This window comes from Monodon monoceros, unplaced genomic scaffold (assembly GCF_005190385.1).
Source record: "Monodon monoceros isolate NGI ecotype Baffin Bay Population unplaced genomic scaffold, NGI_Narwhal_1 Super_Scaffold_18, whole genome shotgun sequence".
Classification (NCBI taxonomy): Eukaryota; Metazoa; Chordata; class Mammalia; order Artiodactyla; family Monodontidae; genus Monodon; species Monodon monoceros.
The window spans coordinates 69,642,143-69,664,971 of record NW_021703774.1 but is presented as its reverse complement, the minus strand read 5'-3'; the positions used below and the strand labels follow the sequence as shown (position 1 = coordinate 69,664,971).

At 37.1% G+C, this 22,829-nt stretch overlaps 1 protein-coding gene across 1 annotated transcript in view; it reads right to left on the bottom strand.

The window, feature by feature from the left end:
• The window catches only part of ASH1L (ASH1 like histone lysine methyltransferase), a 214,098-nt gene that overhangs the window by 130,659 nt on the left and 60,610 nt on the right, over positions 1-22,829 (bottom strand). The window contains 3 exon segments of the mRNA XM_029227664.1: positions 3,444-3,545; positions 17,803-20,659; positions 20,661-22,367. Coding sequence (XP_029083497.1) covers positions 3,444-3,545; positions 17,803-20,659; positions 20,661-22,367 — 4,666 coding nt within the window.

The window sequence follows — 22,829 nt, the reverse complement described above, 5'->3', positions numbered from 1 at the left end:
CATTTCACACTTTCTGTCCAAATCTTTCTTGACCTCTTTATTACGTCTGACATTAAGAGACTTCTATGACATGTACTCTTTACCTTTTTTATTAAAAAACTATTTAAGGGCTTCCCTGGTGGCGCAGTGGTTGAGAGTCCGCCTGCCGATGCAGGGGACATGGGTTCGTGCCCCGGTCCGGGAAGATCCCACATGCCGCGGAGCGGCTGGGCCCGTAAGCCATGGCTGCTGAGCCTGCGCGTCCGGAGCCTGTGCTCCGCAACGGAAGAGGCCACAACAGTGAGAGGCCCGCGTACCGCCAAAAAACGAACAAACAAACAAAAAAACTTTAAAAATTTTATGTCATTCACTGACATCTTTTCATCCACTTGCCTCTCAAATCTAATGTATCTTAAATCTCCAACTCTGTCATCTTTTCAAATTACACTTTCTCCCTGGGCCTCATTCACTGCCAAATTCAAGTTTATCTACATACTGCTAGATGTGTATCTCTACCATAGGTGTCATAAACTATAAACCACACCGTCCAAATGGCTATCTAACATCTCTACCTCAATAGCCCAAAGACAGCTCAAATTTAATATATCCAAACCTGAAGCCATTATCTACTGTCTTCACACACTTCTCTTGCCACAGTCCATTCTCCATATTGTAATGTTTTACATTTTTCTAAAATGCCTATGTGGCAGACTATATTATCATTCATAAATATTTGCTGTTCCTCCCTTGATAGGATTATACTTCCCATACTTCCTTGACATAAGACTTAACCATGTGACTTGCTTTGGCACTGAAATGTGAGAAGTAACATATGTTACTTCTGGGCAGAAATTTTAAGAGCTAGTTAGTGCTTCACTGTGGCCTTTTACTCTGTTTCATAAGACAAGCAACATTCCAGATAGATAGAGGCTGCTCCATCAGACAGGTTACTAGAGGGAAGACAATATGGAGCAGACCCGTCATGGTCATACAGCATGAATAAAAAATAAAGCCTTTGTTGTTTTCAGTCACTGAAATTTTGGGATTTTTTTTAGCACTGCAAAATCTAGCCTATTCTCAATGATACAATATATGAAATAATTTTCACCTTCCCTGTTCAAAATCCTTCAATGGCTCCCAACTGCATCTACAATAAAGTTTCAATTCCCTCAAATAAAAAAGTACACCATATCTGATATAGTCCATTATTACTTTTACAACTTCGTGTCCTTGTCCCACCTGTCTACTCAAATTATAGTAGTATATATGTCACATTTTCAGTATGTCAGTGGTTAGTGCTTGAGTTCCTCTGTGTGTCATAACATTTTGTATACTGGCCTGTTATAGAATTTAACATACTTTTTAAGTGGTGAATATATCCAAATCCTTGAGGACAGGAACCTTATCTTATTCATATTTGTATCCTCAGCGCTCTGTATATACAGTTACCCTAAATAAATAGTTTACTAAAGTAAAACATTTTGGTGATTTTCTTCATAGATATGTCTCTTATTGAAATCTCAGTCATTTTTTTCGGGGGTTGGCAAACTTCTTCTATAAGAAGAGAGATAGTAAATATTTTAGGTTTTTGAGGACACACACAATTTCTCGCGTATAATTTTTTTCTTTTCCTTTAAAAAAACAGAAACAAAAACCAACCCTTTAAAAATGTAAAATCAATTCTTAGCTTGAAGGCTGCACAAAAAAGAGGCCTTGGACAACATTTAGTCCACAGGCTATGGTTTGCTGAACCCTGGTCTAGGCTGACACCATCAAAATTAGTCAGTCATTGCATTAGTCAGTGTAAATACAAAGTACTATGAGAGACAAAACTACCATTGCTATTTGAATTCCACTGTACCTTTGGCACAATGGTACTAATAAGAAGCTTCAAATATGGTGAAGATAATCATCAAATAAAAATTAAACAAATTTACCATAGTGATACAATCTGACAGTGAGCCCTTGAGTACTGATGAAGAAATTAAATTTTCTAACCATAAGTCGTAAGTGATCTCCTAATTAAAACCACATGGACAGAAAGCTAAGGAATGATATGTGACTTCCTTGCTAAAACTTTCAAAGGCTTCTAAGTGTTATCAATAAGGCTTTACATGACTGGTCCCTACCTGCCCTTCCAGCCTCATATTCAGTCACTGCCTTAACTCCAACCACACTGGCTCTTTTTTTTTTTTCCACACTGGCTCTTTTATTTAATTTCTTGAACTCTCTATTCTCCCCTTTACATATATTACTCCCACTACTGGGAATGAAACTACCACTCCCCATTTCTCCTGATAATACTGATAAATTAAAAATGATGTCCTACTCTCCAATCCCTGGTAAAGGCAGAAGATATATATCATTATTATTATTATTATTATTTTGGTAAACGCACATACTATCAGTAAAAATAAAACTGAGAGTACAACCTAAATCTAAGTATAAAGTGTACAGATATGTTATACTGTATGAAGAAGTTACATATATTTAAAATATGTAAACATTTAAAAAGTTGATTAGAAATAAATATTAATAGAGGTTCTTCTTACAACCTCAGATTGTTTTACATATCTCAAAGATTTGTAAATGCTACTGGAAACTATTACTTTACTAAATAATTTTATATATATCTAAGTCTTTATTAAATAGCTCTAATCTACACTCCCTTATTACACTACATGCCCCATTACCTCAATTCAACTTTCAAAATCTGTACTTTTGTGTGCGCCTACCCTTCTACCTATTCATTTTGAATTATCCCTTCTGAACTATATTAAAATCACTATACCTCTACAAACCTTCAGTTACAGGATAAATTACGTACTAGGGATGTAAGTACAACATGATAAGTAAAATTAACACTGCCGTATATTATATATTAAAGTTGTTAAGAGAGTAAATCCTAAGTTCTCATCACAAGGAAAAAAAAATGTTTTTTTTTTCTTTTACTTTATATCTATATGAGATGATGGATGTTCAGTAAACTTATTGTGGTAATCATTTCATGATATAAGTAAGTCAAATCATTATGCTGTACACCTTATACAGTGCTGTATGTCAATTATATCTCAATAAAACTGGAAGAAAAAACAAAATCACTATACCTCATGGAGTATGCTTAACTGGACATGAAAGAGGTAAAAGGTGAACACTTTTATTGTTTCAATATACATTATTATTCTCACATCTCAGGACCACTTTTGTTTGTTTTTTCTAAATATTATACTGCAAGCTAATAAATTGTAATCTACAACGTAAAGCTATTATAAAGGAGTTCCCTGGTGGTCTAGAGGTTAGGATTTGGCGTTTTCACTGCCGTGGCCCAGGTTTAATCCCTAGTCGGGGAACTGAGATCTCACAAGCCATCCGGCACGGCCAAAGAAAAAAATCTATTTTAAGTCTGTTCACAAGTAACGGTTGGGAAATTATCTTCAAAGTCTGTTAAAACAAATAGCACTTGCCTGTCGAAGAAGTACTCTCAGATGAAGACCTCTTTCGTGTAGGGCTACAGTTTGTGCTCTCTGATGGTCGCTGGGAAGACTTATCTGAAGTTGGCTGGGAACCTGGAGAGACAGGAAAAGACAGAAATCATAGGAAAATCCAAGTCTAAAAATAAAGTTAAACCATTCTGTGTTAGAACTGTAATATTTTAGCTGTTGCCACTGCCATTCTCTGTAATAATATGACTTTCAAGCTGACAATAAGAGGACATTAAGCGAAGGACAAATGACACTAGATGTTGCGGACAGAATTCCACAGGTCTCATACATAATTTCTCCTGTTACATTAATAGAGGAAAAGCTAGTTTTAGTGGAAGAATGAAAAAAATATATGATTTAGTTTTTACATATTATACTATGAAACATATTATTAAGATATTTATTGATAAAAATTACTAGAAATAATATAATAAACCTGCTCTTGATTATTGACTCAAATTCATCATATAAACTGACAAAACCTACAATGCAATTAATTAGGAACTGATGTGAGAAAAGCAGGTCCGACCTGCGCATTTTACTTAATAGAATCAAAGATGAAAATTAAAAGAGGTGAACCTTAAATCCATACATTCCATATAATCCAGAGAACACTCTGAAAGAATTTGTTATTACTTTATACATGGAATAGAATAAGCCTCCTTTAACGCTTACTTAAAGTTCCTTGGTTGTATACATAGAAGTTCATGAAGACAAAGAAACTCCATTTCCTTTAAAAAAAAAAAAGTCTCATACTCTTACCAAAACCTCAAATAAATGCAGCATAATTTAACACAACTCTTATTCAAGGGAAAAGTATGTCATTCAGGAAAGACTATTTCCTGAATAAAATATACTTGGCTCTGATATTAGACTCCTTATACCCTAAAAAGCCAGCTGTTGAGAATACATAATGAATGTCAACCGGTTTGTCAAAAAACTAGTAGCACTCTGAAATGTTCGCTCTTAACTTGAAAAACATTACAAATAAAAAGCCTTACATATAAACTGGAGGCCCAAAAGGTACCATAAATCAAATACTTGAAGATGAGATTTTTTAAAGTTCTGCCTCTAAATGAGAGTTAACTCCTTAATGAACGGACTGACTGAAGGACAACTTGGGGACAGAAGAACTCAATGGAGCTAAGCTTCTAATATTTCCCTTAATAGTAAACCATGAGCTTTCTTTTAATCATGCAGTATCTTAAATCACATCACTGTAAATACTCTTTTAGCAGGCTCTTTTAGCGCTGATTAGGTGAGATATAAGACTATGTGTTGCCATTCAAGAGTAACAAATTAGATTTGGGGGAAATTGATGTGATAGTACCTCCTACTTTGGAAACACAGTGATGACTACAGTAAGATATAATTAAGAAGCAAGACTGTTTATTGTTGAATCTTAAAAACAGATACAAAAGGGATTTTAAAAACCAACAGTAAAATAAATCCCCCTAGAGTGTGGTTCAGATAAGATTTCCATTAAAGAGCTAAATACCACAATAAAATAGCTAAGAAGTAAAAGCCCAGGCATCAGTGAAGATATAACTTTAAGTATTAATACTGAAAAATTCATATACTGAACAGATAAATATTTCCTACTCAGACACACAGCCAAGACAGAAGACAACAGTGGCCAAGAAGCTTGAGACATCACTGAACTCCCTTTACCATTACTCTCCTGACTAATGGACAAACAATCTTAGATTAAGAACTAGGGAAAGAAGGGGTTGGAGAGCACTTTTTATAAAGTCTTCTCTCTCAGCCATAAACTAACATTTATTGACTACAGTTTATATGTTTGGCACTATGCTAGACAATGTGGAGGTGGGGGGAGGGAGAGACAAAAACAGTATAATAGTTTCTGCCCTCAAGGAGCTTATTTAGGGTCTTGTATGTTATCATGTATTACACTTCAGGTGGCATTTGTGCCATCCATTCTTGAGCTCCGTCTTCAGTTTCTAGGCTATTTGGCAACGTTTCCCAAATTTCTTGGTCATCTTCAAGAAAGTCTTGATGAAGGCTTCAACTATACCTTTGATCATCAGGATATCCTGAGAATCACCCTGCCTGGCCTCACCCACCTCAGGGTAAAAGAGGGTACAGGCACTTTCTTCAAAGCTCCTTCTTTTGGTGGCATCTGGAGCTGCAGAGGAGGCAGTGGGAGGTGGAATGGGGGTCAGATCCCCGGAGATCGTTATTGGCAGCTTTGTACAGCAATTCCTGAGAAACTGAAACAATTGAGAGAGAGATGGCTTAGCTCACTTAGCTTCTGAGCCATTTTTCATTTCCTGAAAGTAATGGAGGCCAGCAGCCTATTCTTAGGATGTAATAGGAAACTGGAATAAAACTTCATTCAGGAGGGTTCTCTTTTTTCATTTCAAAAAGTCCGTTTGAATTCCCTGTTCATACAGAGCAGAGTTGTTCTTAACAATTTTCCATATTTAAGGGGGAATAAAGTTGTATCCCTAAGATACAGACCTCTAGGGCTTGATAATCAGCAGATCTAGACCTTTATTTCACTTAAAAACATTGCTTATAGGAACAGTAAGAGGATGAGGATACCTGAAAAAAAAAAAACATTAACTAATGATGTAAAGCAACCAAGTTTAAGACTGGAAAATGATGATATAAACTCATATGCAAGAGGTAATAATCTGTTAAAGATGTTCAAAAACATGTTAAAACTGGCCTAATAGCAGAAATCATATGAAATCAGCAAACACTATCTCTAACACTACCAGAAACATAGTGTTTTATAAGTGCCATTATGCAACTGGGTGGATGGGGAAGAACAAGATATTGCCCAGAGAACTAGCATGTCCATTTCAAAAGAGACCATATATTTATGCTTCAAAACCTAAAACAGAATGCAATGCAGAGTTGAGTGTAGTAATGTTAGGTACATGAACTATGGAGTAAGGTATCCTGAGTTTGATTCCTGGCTCTGCTATGAAACATATTCAAATGTATACAAGTAAACATATTCGAATGTTGGTTTAATAAAGGACTCTTAACTAACATGGTTGTTGTGAGTTCCAAAATGAGGTAATATAAAAAATTCAAAAGGTTTTCATAAATGTTATACTATTATACATAAATTGGCTCCTTAGGTTTATCACAGAATTTTTAGACCCTAAATACTTAATCATGTCACTGACATGCATAGGCAACCATTCAATATTAAAATAAAAATTAAAAAAGGACAGGGACTGGAACTAATCTAGAATATCAAGCATTTATCTTAAACATAAAGAAGTACTAGTAAAATAAGTACCTCTAATTAAGAAGTACTATTAAGATAGGTACCTCCAAGGCTGGTAGGTAACTACAAAGGTTGGAAAAAACTCCTCTAAAGTGAATCTTCTAATTCACTGACTCTTCATCATAGCTTCTCCAGGGTTGGGATTATGCTCTGGATTATATCAATAAAATAAGATGTGCCCAAATGATGAGTCAGAACCAGAAAGTGTTTAGTTCTCTGTTCAGCTCTGTACTAGGGGAAAAAGTAGTTTTCTGCTTCCACTGTTTGGCTCTTTGGTTCTTCTAAATCATGGCTGATTCCTTAAGGGAGTTACTGCTTTGTTACTGTCTCCATCATGTGATGAATGTTTGTTCATGTGTAATCAGTGGTCATTTTATGATGAGACGAGATCGGGCGTGTTCAGGGTGGTATGGCCGCAGCATCAGTGGTCATTTTAGATCTGCCTGGAGGGATATGTGAAGACTCTCCACTCCTCGTAAGACAGGAAGTTTGTATGTATTCCAATTCAAGAAAACCTGATACTTCCTCAAAGAATATACACAGAGAACACATACAATTCTAAGTATCAGAGAGTTCCCATTGAAATGAGTTCCCATTTCTCATTTCAATACAGTATTAAAGCTGAATAATTAAGTACTTCAGAATAAACAGAGAATATTAATGGGAATCCCTCCATTCAGTATTTGGTAGAAATCCTACTGAATGTCTCATCACACAGATGACAGCTTCAGAAACATGTTTAGAAATTCTATACATATAAATGCAGGAAACAGAACTTAGAGATAAGTTACAAAAGAAGTACCTAAATAAAACTGGACTTTAACATAAATGTAAGGTGATTACCACAAGTAAATTCCTTTTCTTCAGTTGAGGCCTTCATGTAAAAATGAAGGCAGACTACTACTAAGGAGGGAAACTGAAAAAAGAGAATACCATTAATTGGGATAATAAAGAGGGAATTAAGAGTAAAAAAAAAAACCTGGAAATGTAAGGGAGCCTTGGAAGTGGTTTTGATTGTAGGATCTCTGCGTTTTTATTTGGCCATTTATTGGATGAGCTTTTTAAAGAGAAAAACAGGTTTTAGGGAAACATTTGTGTCAAATTAGACAAAGAGGAGGAAAGATGGTACTTTTAGAGCAAAACCATAAGATGAAACCATGGATAAGAATGTCAGAAAGTTGAGAAAACAAAAAAGAACATAACTAGGTTTAAAAGGGATAAGAATCTGGAAATCTTTATATTATACACAAAAATGGGTGGAAACCAAAAAGCTCTTCTGAAGTTGATTTGTCACAAGAGATGTTGATTGATGTCTATAGAGGAGGAACAGAAACAAATCTAAGATAAAAAAGAAATAGTACATTTACAGATGCCTGGGTGTGAGGACAGTCATATGGGCAAAGATATCAGCATAAATAGAGAAAATTCCCACTGATAATAGTGTGGGGGAGAGGTGGAAGACATCACAAAGAAAACACTGGAAAAGATTCAACCTAACTACTTCACTGAAGCCCTGAGTATCCTAGGCTAAAAAACGAGGAATTTCCAAATGTAAATTAGCAAAAGAACATAGTGAATGAAACCAACAACTGGTTGGATAAAACATGCATTTCTTTAGTCTAAATCCACTATTAAAACTTTAATAAGAATACAGTTATGAGTTTTGGTTACACCCTGTTGGGAGTTCAACACTGAAGACCCAAGGAACTAGGAAATGGTTTGAATGAGCAAATTGTCTGATGTTTCTAATGCTATAAATATCTTTGGGTAAGCTATGGAAAAACAGATTAAGTATGCTAGACTTGGAAAGACACTGTTAATCAGTTCATAGATGATATAAATTTATTTTAAAATAACACATTTAAAACTAATTTCTAACATTTAAATTGCTCCTTCCCACCCAAACTAAAGCATGTTACAAAATTTTAAGAAATTCCTCTTCTTTTATTATTTATAAGTCAAGACTACTGGCAATGTTTGTTAAAAAGTGACTGAATCAAAACTGGTTATAATTAAAATGGATACCATAGTAAAATAATGTGAACGTAAAACATCAACTATGTGGAAATCTTTGATCAAGTTTTTTTGTTTCCAGATCTAAGTTCTGAATCCTCTGCTATAGTTCACAGATCATAAGAGCTCTGGAAGCTTCTTCTGAATGAGCTGAATGCTGAGATAAAAACTGGTTCCTCAATAAAAACAGCTGTTTCCAATTGTGGGAAATATATTTACTGAAAGCAATACATTTCATCTGACTCACCAATTAAATGCAGTACAAGAATGATTCAGAGACTGTGATGGTGATTTTGAAGCTAAAAAGCCTGTGTTTTTCTCCTTCCAATCAGGGTTATTTCTCATACCGCCCAAATCAGATAATTCGCTGAAATGGAATTCCTCTGGAAATTCCCAGAACTGCACTAACCACCACAATAAATTTTCTGATTTCATGTCCACACGGTCACACTTCACTTACGGGTGTATCTTACACACCACCCTAGAGAAATTGTCAGAAATCAGAAAATTCTCATCAATGCTTACATTCTTCAGTTAAAAATAAAATAAGACTCAGTATACTGTGCTTCAACCATTATGCTTCTACTATAGTGAATAAACTTTTTCCAAACAAAAGGAAGATTTAGCCCTAATTTTTTCTTGGGGGACAAGATAACTGTTTACATAGATATATAACTTTTTTAAATTCTATAATTTGTAAGCTATAAATGCAAAATACTCCACGTGACTGCTCTCCCCATTTTTGAAATCAGGTTGCAGGTTCTGGCACGTGCAGCTAGACATGAATTGAAAATGCTGAAAAGCAGGGATGGAGAATCTGACACTCCAGGTCAGAAACTCTTCCTCACCAGTCCTATTACATGTCTACTTAACAAAGATACTTAAATAAATAGAATTAGTTATCAGAATTGGGTGAAACCAGAAAAGCTGGCCTCATTTAAGAGTATAATTTTATTAGCATGAAGCTGATTTTAGACTGTTAGTATATAACAGTATAGAAGAGAATATAAGTTAAAAAATAAGCTATCACTTATAAAATGATAAAATGCACAATTACTTATAAAATGACTAGACCAGTTTTCTTTTTAAAGCTTTATGAGATTTAATCCAAAACTGCTGCAGTGATTAAGTCAGTTTGATTTCCCCACATATGAAACAAGGAGAGAAAAGGTTAAATGCCTTGTTCCGGACAACATATCTATCATTTCTGCCTGTGCCCCTGATCTATCTTCCTCAAATTTACATCAACATAATTTTTCAAACATGCCTGTTTTATTCCAACTAACACTTATGATAAATCTACTCAATGCAAACAGTAAAGAACATTTAAAATTTTTTCCTTAATCAGTTATCAGTTTGAGATTGGTTTCACTTGACAATTAGTACGCTGCTTTTTAAAAAAAAACTAACCTGATTGTTTTGGAATAATTTTAAATTTACAGAAAAGTTGCAAAGACAGTACAGAGCAAAAATTCTCATATACCCTTTACCCAACTTTCCTTAATGTTAATGTCTTACTTAACTATGGTACATTTGACAAAACTATGAAGTTAACATCAGTATAATTTTTCTACTCATGTCCTTTTCCTGTTCCAGGTTACAATCTGGATATCACATTGTATTTAGTTGTCAAGTCTCCTTAATTTTCTCTGATCTGTGATGGTTTCTCAAGCTTTCCTTGTTTTTCCATGTCTTTGATACTCCTGAGGAGTATGAGTATTAGCCAGGATTTTTATACAATGTTCTGTCCACATTGGCTAGGTATTTTATACAATGTTCTGTCCACTCCCCTTTTTTTGATGTTTTCTTATGATTACACTGGGGTTATGGGTTTTTGGAATGAACACCACAGGAATGAAGTTCCCTTCTAATCACATTATATCAGAGGGTACATATTACCATTGTGATTCATCACTGGTGAAATTATACTTTCACTTGGTTTAAGGTGCTGTCTGCTAGGCCTCTTCACTGTAAAGTTAGTACTTTTCCCGTTCCATACTCTGTTCTTTGGAATTAGGTCACTAAGTCCAGCCCATATTCAGGAAAAGGGGAATTAAGTTCCACTTCCTTGAAGGGGATAGTCTACATACATTATTTGGAATTCTTCTGTAAGGATGATTTGTCCCTTTCCTCTTAAACTGTTCCAGCTTTGGCCACTGGCCAGCTGTTTCAGGATAATAATGTCCCGAAGGTAACTGACAATTTTGGAGTACATGGTATACTAAATAGTTTTTTGGACATTTTAACAGGAAAGCAATTTATGTATAATGAATCTATCTCCAAGTTATGTATGGAAAAATTATCAACTGAAGACTGAGGTCAATTTAAGATAACATGAAATTTAGTTATGCTTTTTATACTTTAAGAAGGAAAACTATGTGACACTGAAACAATTACAGATCTAGAAGATGCAGTTATTTCCTTGACAGAATACAAAATTATAAGGGAAGAGCACATAATAAACCAGTCAGAAATGCTACAAAATTTAAAGCTGTAAGAACTTTAAAGCTGTAAGAATTTTAATCACCTGCATTTCCTTATTATTTCCCATTCATTCCTTAACCTCCAGAAATCTAACAATTACCACTGTGGAAATCGCTCTTAGATCACAAAAGATAATCTGCTAAAGCAAACTGTCTACTTTCAGTCCTTATCTAAATGACCTCTGTAGCACCTGACACTCTTGACTACAAACTCCCTTAGGAAACCCAGTGTGTTTACCCTACATATTATCATTCCTTCTCTTATTTCCTTCCCTTAAACAACCACTTATCTAAAACTTTTACCTTCAGGTTTGATTTCTTTTGAGCTACAGATCCATATATCCACATATCCCACTAAACAGCATGAAACTCCATTTTCCATCTCCAGTCGCCACCTTTCACTTAATCACATCACCATTCAACCAACTGCCCAAGAGAGGTATCTTGGAGACATGCTAAAATCTTCCTTCTTTTTTTTTTGCCAAACGCGGCCCTCTCACTGTTGTGGCCTCTCCCACTGAGGAGCACAGGCGCTCCGGATGCGCAGGCTCAGTGGCCGTGGCTCACGGGCCCAGCCGCTCTGCAGCATGTGGGATCTTCCCAGACCGGGGCACAAACCCATGTCCCCTGCATCGGCAGGCGGACTCTCAACCACTGCGCCACCAGGGAAGCCCTTCCCTCTTTCTTCACCCCTTTGAAAAATCTATTTCTTTGGAATATTGTTTTCTCTATCACTACCTTAGTTCAGGCCCCCATAATATTTTGCTGAGACAATATCCAAACTGGTCCAACTGATCTTTCTCTAATCCATCTATCATAGTGCTATCCATATAATCTTAGCAAATCATTCTGCTTTAAAACCCTTAACTTCCCACTGCCTATAGGGTAAACTCCAAACTCCTTGGTATTCTATATAAACAAGAGGCTTTATGATCTGTCCCCCGGCTATCTTTCCAACCTCATCTCCTGGTCCCATATCAGGCTATTTACAGTTACCTAAGTATAGTATCATGTCTCCAAAACCCTAAAAAGCCTATTTCTCTATAAGAAATAGCCTTCACCCTCTATTCTTTGCACACTAAACTCAAAACACCTTCCTGGCTCCTTTTAAGTGAGTCCCTCTCTTCTCTGCTCCCCAAAACACACTGTATCTCAATTTTAGGAGCTATCTATCAGTAACTATTTGGATACATGTTTATGTACTCCACTTAACTATAAATTCCTTGAAGGCAGAAATTATATCTTATTCCTTTTGTTTGTATTCCTTGTACCCGGCAAACAACAGATACAAAATAACTAAAGGGACAGCGCCCATCATAACAGTTAAGATTGAAAAATCAAGTTCATAAAGCTTTGCCTAAACAAGACAAATTCTGATCTTGAAAGTGACCAAATTAGAAGATATCCCATGATTTAGCACTATTTTCTTATTATTTTCCTTAACTAAAAATCTTTTTCTCAACTGGTTTTATGTGGGTAGGTAAGCCAATTTTCATGTCTATCTGAAAAAAATTCCTATTAGAAAATCAAGACACATTTCTACCTACGTATCAAAAGAGTAACTGTGAAGAAGACAGAGAGATTCCAAGTTACAGATCAATTAACAAAACAAATTAGACTTGTGATATAATGAAGAATATACCTGATGTCTGATTCCTGGCACAGAACTTCAAAAACCTTGAAATTTCCTGATAGCAGTGTCTTTGTTATGCCAAAGAGGTGACTTAAGGTGAACCCTAAGATTCCCTCAAGATGGAGGCTGGTCACTAGAGACCAACCACATGATTAGAGAGCTGAAACTTTGGGTGAGCCCAATCTACAGAGGGTGGAGATGGACCTGAGATTGAATTCAATCACATGGCCAATGATTTAATCAATCACACCTATATAGTGAAGCCCCAGTCAAAATTCTGGACACAGAGGCCTGGTGAAGCTTCTTGGTTGGTGAACACAATGATGTGCTGGGAGCATGACACACCCAGATTCCACAGAGAGGGTATGGAAGCTCTGTGTCCCCTTTCCCGCCCCAGCTATTGCCCTATGCATCTCTTCAATTCCTGATCTGTATCCTTTATAATATAACTGTAATTGTAATTATAGTGGTTTCAGTAAGTTCTATGAGCCATTCTACCAAATTATCAAAACTGAGGGGTTGTGGTAGCCCCTAAACTTGTAGCAAGCTGGGCAGAAGTGTGGGTGCATTGGGGACACTGAAACTTGCCACTGGCATCTTAAGTGGGGGCAGTCTTCAAAAAACTTTGCTCTTAACTTGCAGGGTCTTCTCTAACTCCAGGTAGTTAGTATCAGAATTGATCTAAATTGTAGGAAACTCAGTTGGTGACAAAGGATTGGTGTCAGAACAGTGACTTCGGAGAGGTCTTAATGTTTTTGTATGTTATATTTTTAAAGGAAGGGAAAAAAAAAAGGTTCTTATTCATAAAGCAGGTATTTCTGCATATGCTAGCTTTCCCTGCTATCTCATTCTCCAAGGTCCCTGAAACCAGATTCAGATTCATCCCTTCCACCCTGACTCCTATAAATGGCCTCTTGGGTGACGTTAATGTCCATGTAGATGATACATTCAACAACCTAAGCTGTCATTTCACTTTACCTTCACCTCAATTCCCCCACTTCTTATAAGCTCCTTCTCACAACTCTTAAATTAGGGGCCTCAGACTCAATATTCCTTGGAGCCAGATAAATCTCTTAAATATTTGAACTGGGCCAGATATAACACACAACAGGACACTGTGAGGACTGAGGAAAACTGAAGAACGTATGTCCCAACTAAAGACTTGGGGAGGGGGGAGGGGCGGCCACTACTGAGACCCAACCTTGATGTCATCCAGGAAATACGGATTAACTGTTGTCAGATGTTCTGATTTCTTTTCAAAGAAAAGCAGAATTCTGCATGCTTGTGTGAAATCTCCAGATTTTTAAATTTTAGCAATTAAAAAAACAAACTGTAGAAATCATCACAAAGGGTCATATATAAACCAAAGGCTGATGGTTTTTAATCACTACTTTAAATACTGAAATTCCTCAAAGCTGTCCAAGGCTCTTTTCTTTTCTCACTTTATATTCTCTGTAGGGAAATATCATCTCTCTCACGACGACAGGTAGATAGATAAACAGAGGATTCATAGATGTATAGTCTATTTTGTTAGAATGTTTCTGTAGAGTGAAACAGCTCACATACAATTGATAAATAGAATACCAGAATGACATGGAGTTCATATGTGATTTTTCAGAGTACATTAATGTTTTGAAGCACCAAGTTAGCAGCTAAACAAAGAATACTCTAACACAAACTAAATGCAGTAAACCACTGAACAATGTAGTTCTGTTCAGAATGCCCATTCACCCTCTTGGCTACAAATGGTCACAGATTTTCCTACAAGTGCTCATTGTGTGGTTCCCCCAACCTTCATGAGAAAGAGACAAATAAGGACAATAAACCAGAACCAGCTATATCTGGCATCACTTCATATTTATGATATGCTTTGTGTCTACAACTGAGCAGCTTCAACCCTTCTTTGTATCTGTTTCTATCAGGCTACCTTCATCTTCTCCTAAAGAGTCCTATGTTTATTGTAGTATTTCTTTACTTATTAAACAATTTAACATGTATTTTTACCTGCTGCTGGTATTTTCTAGAAGGACTATTTTTCTTGGTGCTCTGGTTACAAAGTTTCAGAGGTTTTGAGAGCCTGTTCCCAACTCTATCTTTTCCAGACATCCTTTTATTTTTAGTGAATAATATCACCAAAGTTTTTCAAAACCTCATAGTGAAATGCCCTTATCTCTAGCCCAAACATCTCTCTTGAGCTCCAGAACTAGATACCCAAATGTCTGCTCAACATCACCACCTGAAGTTTCTAAAGGCATCTCAAGGTTTATATATATTAAAAAGCAAACTTGTACTCTCCCCAAATCTCTCCTCCTCTAGTCTTCTCTGTATCAGTACACTGCACCATGAACCTCTCAAATATTCATGAAGGAGTCTGCCAACACCCTTAAGTATCATCATTTTATCTAGACTACTGCAATTGTCTACTAATTGGTTTCCCTGTAGCTATTTTTGTCCTCTACAGCTAGAACAATCTTTTAAAATGTAAATTTAAAATCAATACTTCTGTCTTTTTGCTTAGTATAAAATCCAAAATCTTTTAACATGTGGTCTGTCTTCTTTCTTTCACCACAATTCTCTCACCATTCTCTCTCTTGTACTCCCTCTCCTACCACAATGAAATGAACCTTCTGAGCGCTCCCCTGCTTTTCTAACATCTAAGCTCCTTTCCAGTTCAGGATCCTCAAAAGTGCTCTTCACCCAATCCTCAGCTTGGAAGCTTGGTGGTTTCACATCCTTAAATTGCAACTTTTTATCCTTGGACCATAACTAATAACTCTATCTAAATAGGCACCCCTCTCCCCTTAGTTATGTACCCTAACACTTATATTAATTAATTTGATAGCATTTTTATCAATTATGCCATTATTTATGTGCTTACCACTCTATAGTTTGTCTTCCTTCACCAAGCTGAAAGTTAATGAGGCCAGATATGTCTTTGCTCTCTACTATATACCAGTGACTAGAAGAATGCTAGATGTTCTGGAATTCAATAAATAAATGAATGAGTGAATGAATGAGTAAATGAGTAAGTGGAATTCTGTTCACCTAGCTAACTACTGCTCATCCTTCATTCAAGTTAACTGTCTAGGGTCACTTTCTCAGGGAAGCCTTCCTGAGTTTAGGCCCCCATTTCATACTCCCATAGAACCCTGGACTTTAAATACATATATATACCATTTGTCACAACTTTTATGACATTTAATGTGCAATTTTTTTTATTACTCATCTCCTCCAATATTAAGATCCATGAGAACAATGAACCTGTGTGCTTTGTTCCCTATTATATCACAAGGGCCCACAAAGTACAATGTCTGGCTGACAGTAGGTATTCAATGACTGCTGTTGATTAAATGTTTGTCAAAAAATTTGTTGAATGAACCTAATTAGAGCTTAGGATTTTTTCCTTCTTTATTACATTGTTAAAAACTAAAGAATGCTCAGCTCCACCAAGATAGCTTTTATTTTTCAAAAGTTCACAAATAATTAAAATCAGGAAAAAAAACCTCTTCTCTTTGAGGGGTTTATCATTTCCTCTAATGCACAAGTTTTTAATATTTGGGGGGAATAATATCAATTAACATTTGTGTGCTTACTATGTGCAAATCATTTTAATAAACACTATAATCTCATTTACTGTTTATAATAACCCTACTAATCCCATTTTATAGGAAGGGATATTGAGGCTTACAGAGTTTACTTGGAGAATCTGAAAAAATATATGCATTTTCTCCTAAAAATACACACAAGCATACATACACATAATTTTACTTACAACATCAGAGATTTTATGGACTTTCTAGAGTTAATTTACAAACCCGTAGGGTTGAGATCTCTGATAAAGAACTGCTGACTTAGCGATATCTTATACATGAATAGGCAATGCTTCCTTTTTCTTGTTTTCTATCTTCTTTTCAATTCTTTTTTTTTTTTTTTTTTTTTGCGGTACGCGGGCCTCTCACTGGTATGGCCTCTCCCGTTGCGGAGCACAGGCTCTGGACGCGCAGGCTCAGCAGCCATGGCTCACGGGCCTAGCTGCTCCACGGCATGTAGGATCTTCCCAGACCGGGGCACGAACCCGTGTCCCCTGCATCGGCAGGCGGACTCTCAACCACTGTGCCACCAGGGAAGCCCCATATCTTCTTTTCAATTCTTAAAAGACACTTTCTAGACATTACAAACGCATTACCTAAATTTGCTTTATGTCATTTTATTAAACCTAAGCAGCTTTTATGAAGATACCTAAAGGTACTCTGAAAAATGAAGTCCCACTAAATATTGAGTTAAATTTTACAAAGTTGATAATTTTGTTTGTTTTTGCCTGCACCACATGGCTTGTGGGATCTTAGTTTCCCAACCAGGGATTGAACCCAGGCCTGCAGCAGTGAAGGCGTAGAGTCCTAACCACTGGACCGCCAGGGAATTCCCACAAGTTGATAGTTTTGACTGTTTAGATTTTTATTATGAGACACACAGAGTTAACAACATATTCTTCCTGTAACATAGAAACACTTATAAACTGGATCAGTATATATTAAAAATCCTGCATAGGTATTAACAGGTATCCACAACACTAAATCAACTATACTTCAATAAAATTAAAAAAAAAAACCCAGATATCTATGAGCCATTTCTCACTAAAGAAACTGTGTAATAGCCTTTTTGCATAAGAAAATCATTTTTCCTGATTTCCAAAAAGTTGAGTATTATTTTTTGTTTGTTTTGATAATGATATCTCTTCTCAAAATTCAAAATTAATGCAAAGACATGCCTTATCTTACTTCTCACATCTACTGAAAATAAAAACTTGGAAGATAACATTTCAAAATACATTTATAAAAACAACAACACTAGAGCTATTAAAAGTTCATGTACACATATCAGGCAACCAGTAGGCAAAATACACCATTTCTCTAACACAAACAACAGGCAACAAAATAACCCTCTTACCTGTCAAGGTCTGTACTGCCCTTTCGCTGGAAGGCAGCGGCTCCTTTCTGTGAGGCCGATTTAATGAAGTGTCCTGTGCAGAAAACAGTCCAGGGCTGTCAGTTAGTTTCTTTCGGCCACTGGAGTTAGGGTTTGAAACTCTGCAGCTCCCTATTGCACTTGTGAAAAGGTTTGTATGTTCATCACTGCTGGCCAGATCAGAGTTGGGAGTGAATCCCCCAAGGGATAAACTTGGAGAACTTTCTGAACAGTCAATCTGTAAAGGTGTCTGCAATCCCAAGGCCAATGGACTAGATTCTGAAGGCTCTCGGTGGACCCACTGCTCTTCTCTGTTTATTAAGCTTTTTGAAGGAGAGAGATGAGGGCAGGACATATGACACCGGTGCTTTTCCTTATGTTTATAGCGCTCTCCAACAGTATCCTTTCCAAATCGATAGCGCTTCAAAGATTCTAGGACAGATCTGGAAGAGCCAGTGTCCATGGAAACCTGTGACTGCTCAGAAGAACGGTGTTCTCTGTGTTTGTGACGGTGCCTGTGTTTGTGCTCGACCATCCAACCATAGGCCATCTCGGGAGGGACGCTAGGGTAGGTACTCATAGAAAGAAGGGGAGTCCTGCTGGTTGTAAGAAAGGCTTCCTGTCGAAGTAGCTTATGCTTTTTCTTATGGTATTTGGTGGGATTGAGAAGTAAATGACCAGCATGCATATAGGAAGGAGGTGGAAGTGGAGTGGTGAAAGATGGAGATGGAGGAGGTGGATAAAGAGTTGGGGGATATCTTCCATAGTAACCTAATCCTATGGGAGCAGCTGTAAGGGGTGAGGGAGAGTAAGGCATGCCATAAGAAGGATAGAATCCAGTACTAGAAAGAGGAAAACTAAGGCTGTGCATAAAAGGCATTTCAGCCATTGCCTCCCTCATCTTAGGGGGTCTCCCTCTCTTCTTTTTTAAGTCAGGTTTTCGAATGTAGTGCAAAGGGTCTAAGGGGAAAGAAGGATGCGTATAGAAACTATTAAAGTTGATTCGAAAAATAGTTGGCAAAAGGTCTCGGGGGATAAAATGATGACTTCGATGAGTGATTCGAATTTCACTTAGGCGACTTATTAATTCCTCCAGATCTGCAATAAAGTCTGGATCCTGTCTATTTCGGAGTTGGGGATATTTCTTTTTCCGTTTTCGTTTTTGCCTTTTCATCTTGTCGTAGCTGAGGTAATCATGATTCCTGCGCTTACATTTATGTTTATGTTTTTCTTTAAGACTGCTTAGGACTGTAGAGGTTTCAGGGGGAATCAGAGAAACATGCTCAAAAGAATGCCTCCTCTTTTTTTGCCCACAAAATTTCTCTGCCCTGTCTGATGTGCTGTTATTATCTGTTCCAATTCCGCTATCACTAGGAATGGTCTCATCACTATGAGACTCACTAATAGGAGAAGGAGTAGCTTCTTTCAGAGATGTGAGTTCACTCAAGTGAGAAGGAGAATTTGGCAACAAAGTAGGAGGAGATAACCGCCTCCTCCCCTTTGAGGCCTTCTTCATTGCAAGAGTCTGAATCATACTGCCCTGTCTGGAGTGTAAATGCAAATACGGCACTGAACTGGGTTCAACAAAGCCTGCATCACTACTTACAGGGCTCTGACCTCCACTAGTCCCAGAAGACTGAGAGCAAATAGGTGATGGAAGAATCTCAGAACTACTAGCAGATGAAGGCAGTAAAGGTGGAAGAATCTGTCCTAATGCTGACCCAGCTGCCTGCTGAGCTGTTTGTTCAAGAACAGCAAGGCTGGTAGGGCTACCAGAAAGAATGCCATTTAAGACAGTTTTTGGTTTTCGACCCCTCCTCTTTCCTATATAAATGGTTCCTTTCTTGCTGACATTTATCTGTTGGCCCAATTTAGAGCCAAATGTGGCGGCAAGACTTGACACTGTATTATGGAGTTTGGATTGCACTTTCCCTTTATTACTTGATTCTACAGAGCTTGAAAGAATCTGATTCAACAGTTTCTTTCTCTTTAAAGTCTTCATTTTATTTATTTTGCGGATAATTGTTTTCATTAACTGTCCATTGTTTCTCTTCGTAATTTTTTTATCTGGTTCCATCTCAAGGTCACTCATACTACAGACAGTTGGCCTGTGACTGTCATCTAGATCATCTGGATCCTGAAGTTGATCCTCACTCTCAAAGAAATCACTGCTACTTCTATGGTTGTCACTTTCAGACTCAAGCTTGCTTGGACTTTCAGTGGCAACAAATGGAGCCACCGATAGTACAGGTGGCTTCATCTTGACTGGTGACCTCATTTGCCTCTTAGGTCTGCCTCTCTTTTTTGGAAAAGGAGACACAGACAGACTTTGTTTGAAGGAAGGAATTTCAATTTCTGGCTGTAAAATTGGGGGTTCTTGTTCTTCCTTAGACTGCAAAGAAAAAACTTTAGAGGCAGGAATTTTTAAAGTCCTTTTAGGTGGACCTTCCAGTTGAGGCATCTCCTTAGATTTAGGCCTTCCTCTTTTGGGTTTATAAATATCAGACAAAAGATCACTAGACACACACATACTGGAGGATAGTTTGTGAGTAGCAAAAGACTTATGAGATGGTTTTTCACTATCAGTTAAGAGAGCAAGAGATGGAGTTGTAGATTTGCTCAACTTTGGTAATCGGCGTTTAAGGAAGTCATGATCTACAAATGAAGATGGTCCAATGTTTTTCATAAACTTGGCTGGCTCGGAATTACTATTTGATAGTGAACTACAAGAAACATTTTTAAAAAGCTCTGATCTTTCTAATTCTAGCCCTTTTGAAGACCGGCATGTGCTTCTTGCCACCACTTTAGTCCACCGAGGTTTTCTTCCTTTCCTTTTTTTTTAATGGTTTGGACTGCAAAGTAGTGCTTAGGCTTTCAGTAACTTGGCAGTGTTTGTCGGATGCAGTTACTGCACCAAGTTTTAGAAAGGGCTTGTTACTAAATAAACTAGTGAAGTTAACAACTGAAGGCGTAATTGTATGAATACTGGAATCAGAAGTCAAACTTGGCTTTTTTCCCAGAGAAGAGCTTATTCTTGGAATATCTATATGTGCAGTTTTGGAATCATTTACCTCTTTATCAATCCCTTTGCATTCAATATTCGTGCTATGACCCACAGACCTATGACCAATGTTCAAGTGGGTACTTTCAGAAGTAAATTGGTTCTTTCCGACAGATTCAGAAATTTCTTCCATTAGTTCTGTGGTAGGACTTAAAAGTAACGGATTAGGAGCCATCTGTGAAGACGTTTCAGGGGGACTTCTGGTTAAAGGATTAACAGATACAGTAGGTGATGGGGAAGGGAGATTGCTTTCTCCTACTGCACTAAAAGGGGATTTTGCTGTAGATGCATCAGAAGCAACTCCCATTTGAAAGTCCGGAGAAGTGCAATATACGGGAGGTTGCTTTTCATGCTTTGAGGTTTCATAAGACCCCCTTTCACTGGATGAGAAACTGTCTTGCTGAATGCATGTTCCTTCATTAAACATTTCTTTCTCCAAATTAATGATTTCCTTTCGAACTGAGAACTTTTCCAATATGCTTTCTTTACTCTGCCGTATAACATTCTTCTCAAAAGTTTTGCTGGTGGCACTGTCTTTCAGGGATTCAGAAAGTTCCTGACTTTCATGACTATTGATGTTTGTACTACAAGAAGCCTTAAGTGGTTCCTGAGTGGGGAGCAGTGCTTCCGCTTTAAGGTTTATGGCATCTTTACTGACCAGTCCTGCCATAGGACAACTCACTAGTTTCTTTCCAATGTCCTTATTAACTAATCCCATTGTTGAATTTGCTACAATCTTCTTCGCACAGTCCTTGGCCACTAGGCCAACAGTAGAACCCAATTTCTTTCCCAAGTCTTTATTAACTAGTCCAACCACAGTGCCAAGTCCTAGCTTCTTTCCAGGTTCCTTATTCACTAAACCTGGAACAATACCAATTCCTAGCTTCTTTCCTGAATCTTTGCTCAGCAGTCCTACTGTAGTGATATTCCCTGGCTTTTTGCCTAAGTCTTTATTAATGAATACCGCTGTAGTGCCAGTTCCTAGTTTTTTCACAGAGTCCTTATTGACCAATCCTACTGTTGCATTAAACACTGGCTTTTTCCCAGGATCTTTAGTTACCAATCCAACCGCTGTGCTGATAGTTGGTTTTTTTATTAAGTCCTTATGTATTATTCCAGCTACAGAGCCAACGCCTGCTTTCCTGATCAAATCCTTGTTAACCAATCCCGCAGTAGTGCCAGTTCCTAACTTCTTAGGTTTTGTCTTGGAAGACTTGGAGGGAGGACAAGTTGCAATGAGCTGTGCCAACTTTTCCGTTACACTCGTTCCTCCATTAAGTAATGCCCTGTCCTTTAAATCAGGATCCTGGCTACCAACAAGAGTAGATGATGCTGCATTAATGTAATCTGTCATTTCTGAGTGTACTGGAGAAAGCTTCTTAGACAAAGGATTGTTTTCTCCCTGTGAATGAAGATGGATGCTCTCCTCAGACTGGCATTCAATGGCTGCAACATCACCTGATTTCTTGTACAACTTTGAAGGATCCTAAAATTTGAACAAGAAAAGGGTTTCAGAGAGAGTAAAGCTTATATACCATTTCAGTTTAGCATTACAATCAAACAAACTAAATGACAAATCAGATACAAGATAGGCAATAGTGCTTTTTTAAAAAAACTAACTAATGTTATACTGTCACGGTATGTTAGTTCCTCTACTGCTATATCAGACTATATAGATGTAATCTTTGTTGACTTTCAACCATATGAACATACATATTATTGAGTATTTAGAAATATCCCTATGGTGTTTTTTGACATTGTTTTAAAAAGGCAAATAGTCTAATTTCTCCTTACATGGACTGAATATACATTAGCATACGAATGTACTGTTTTTGAAAAGATATTGTTAGTTACAATATCCCATGGTCCTCGTTTAAAATAATGGTTCTTTGCCTACCTCCTTATTTAATTTCAATGATTTCAAATCAATGCAGGACAATTCCTGACC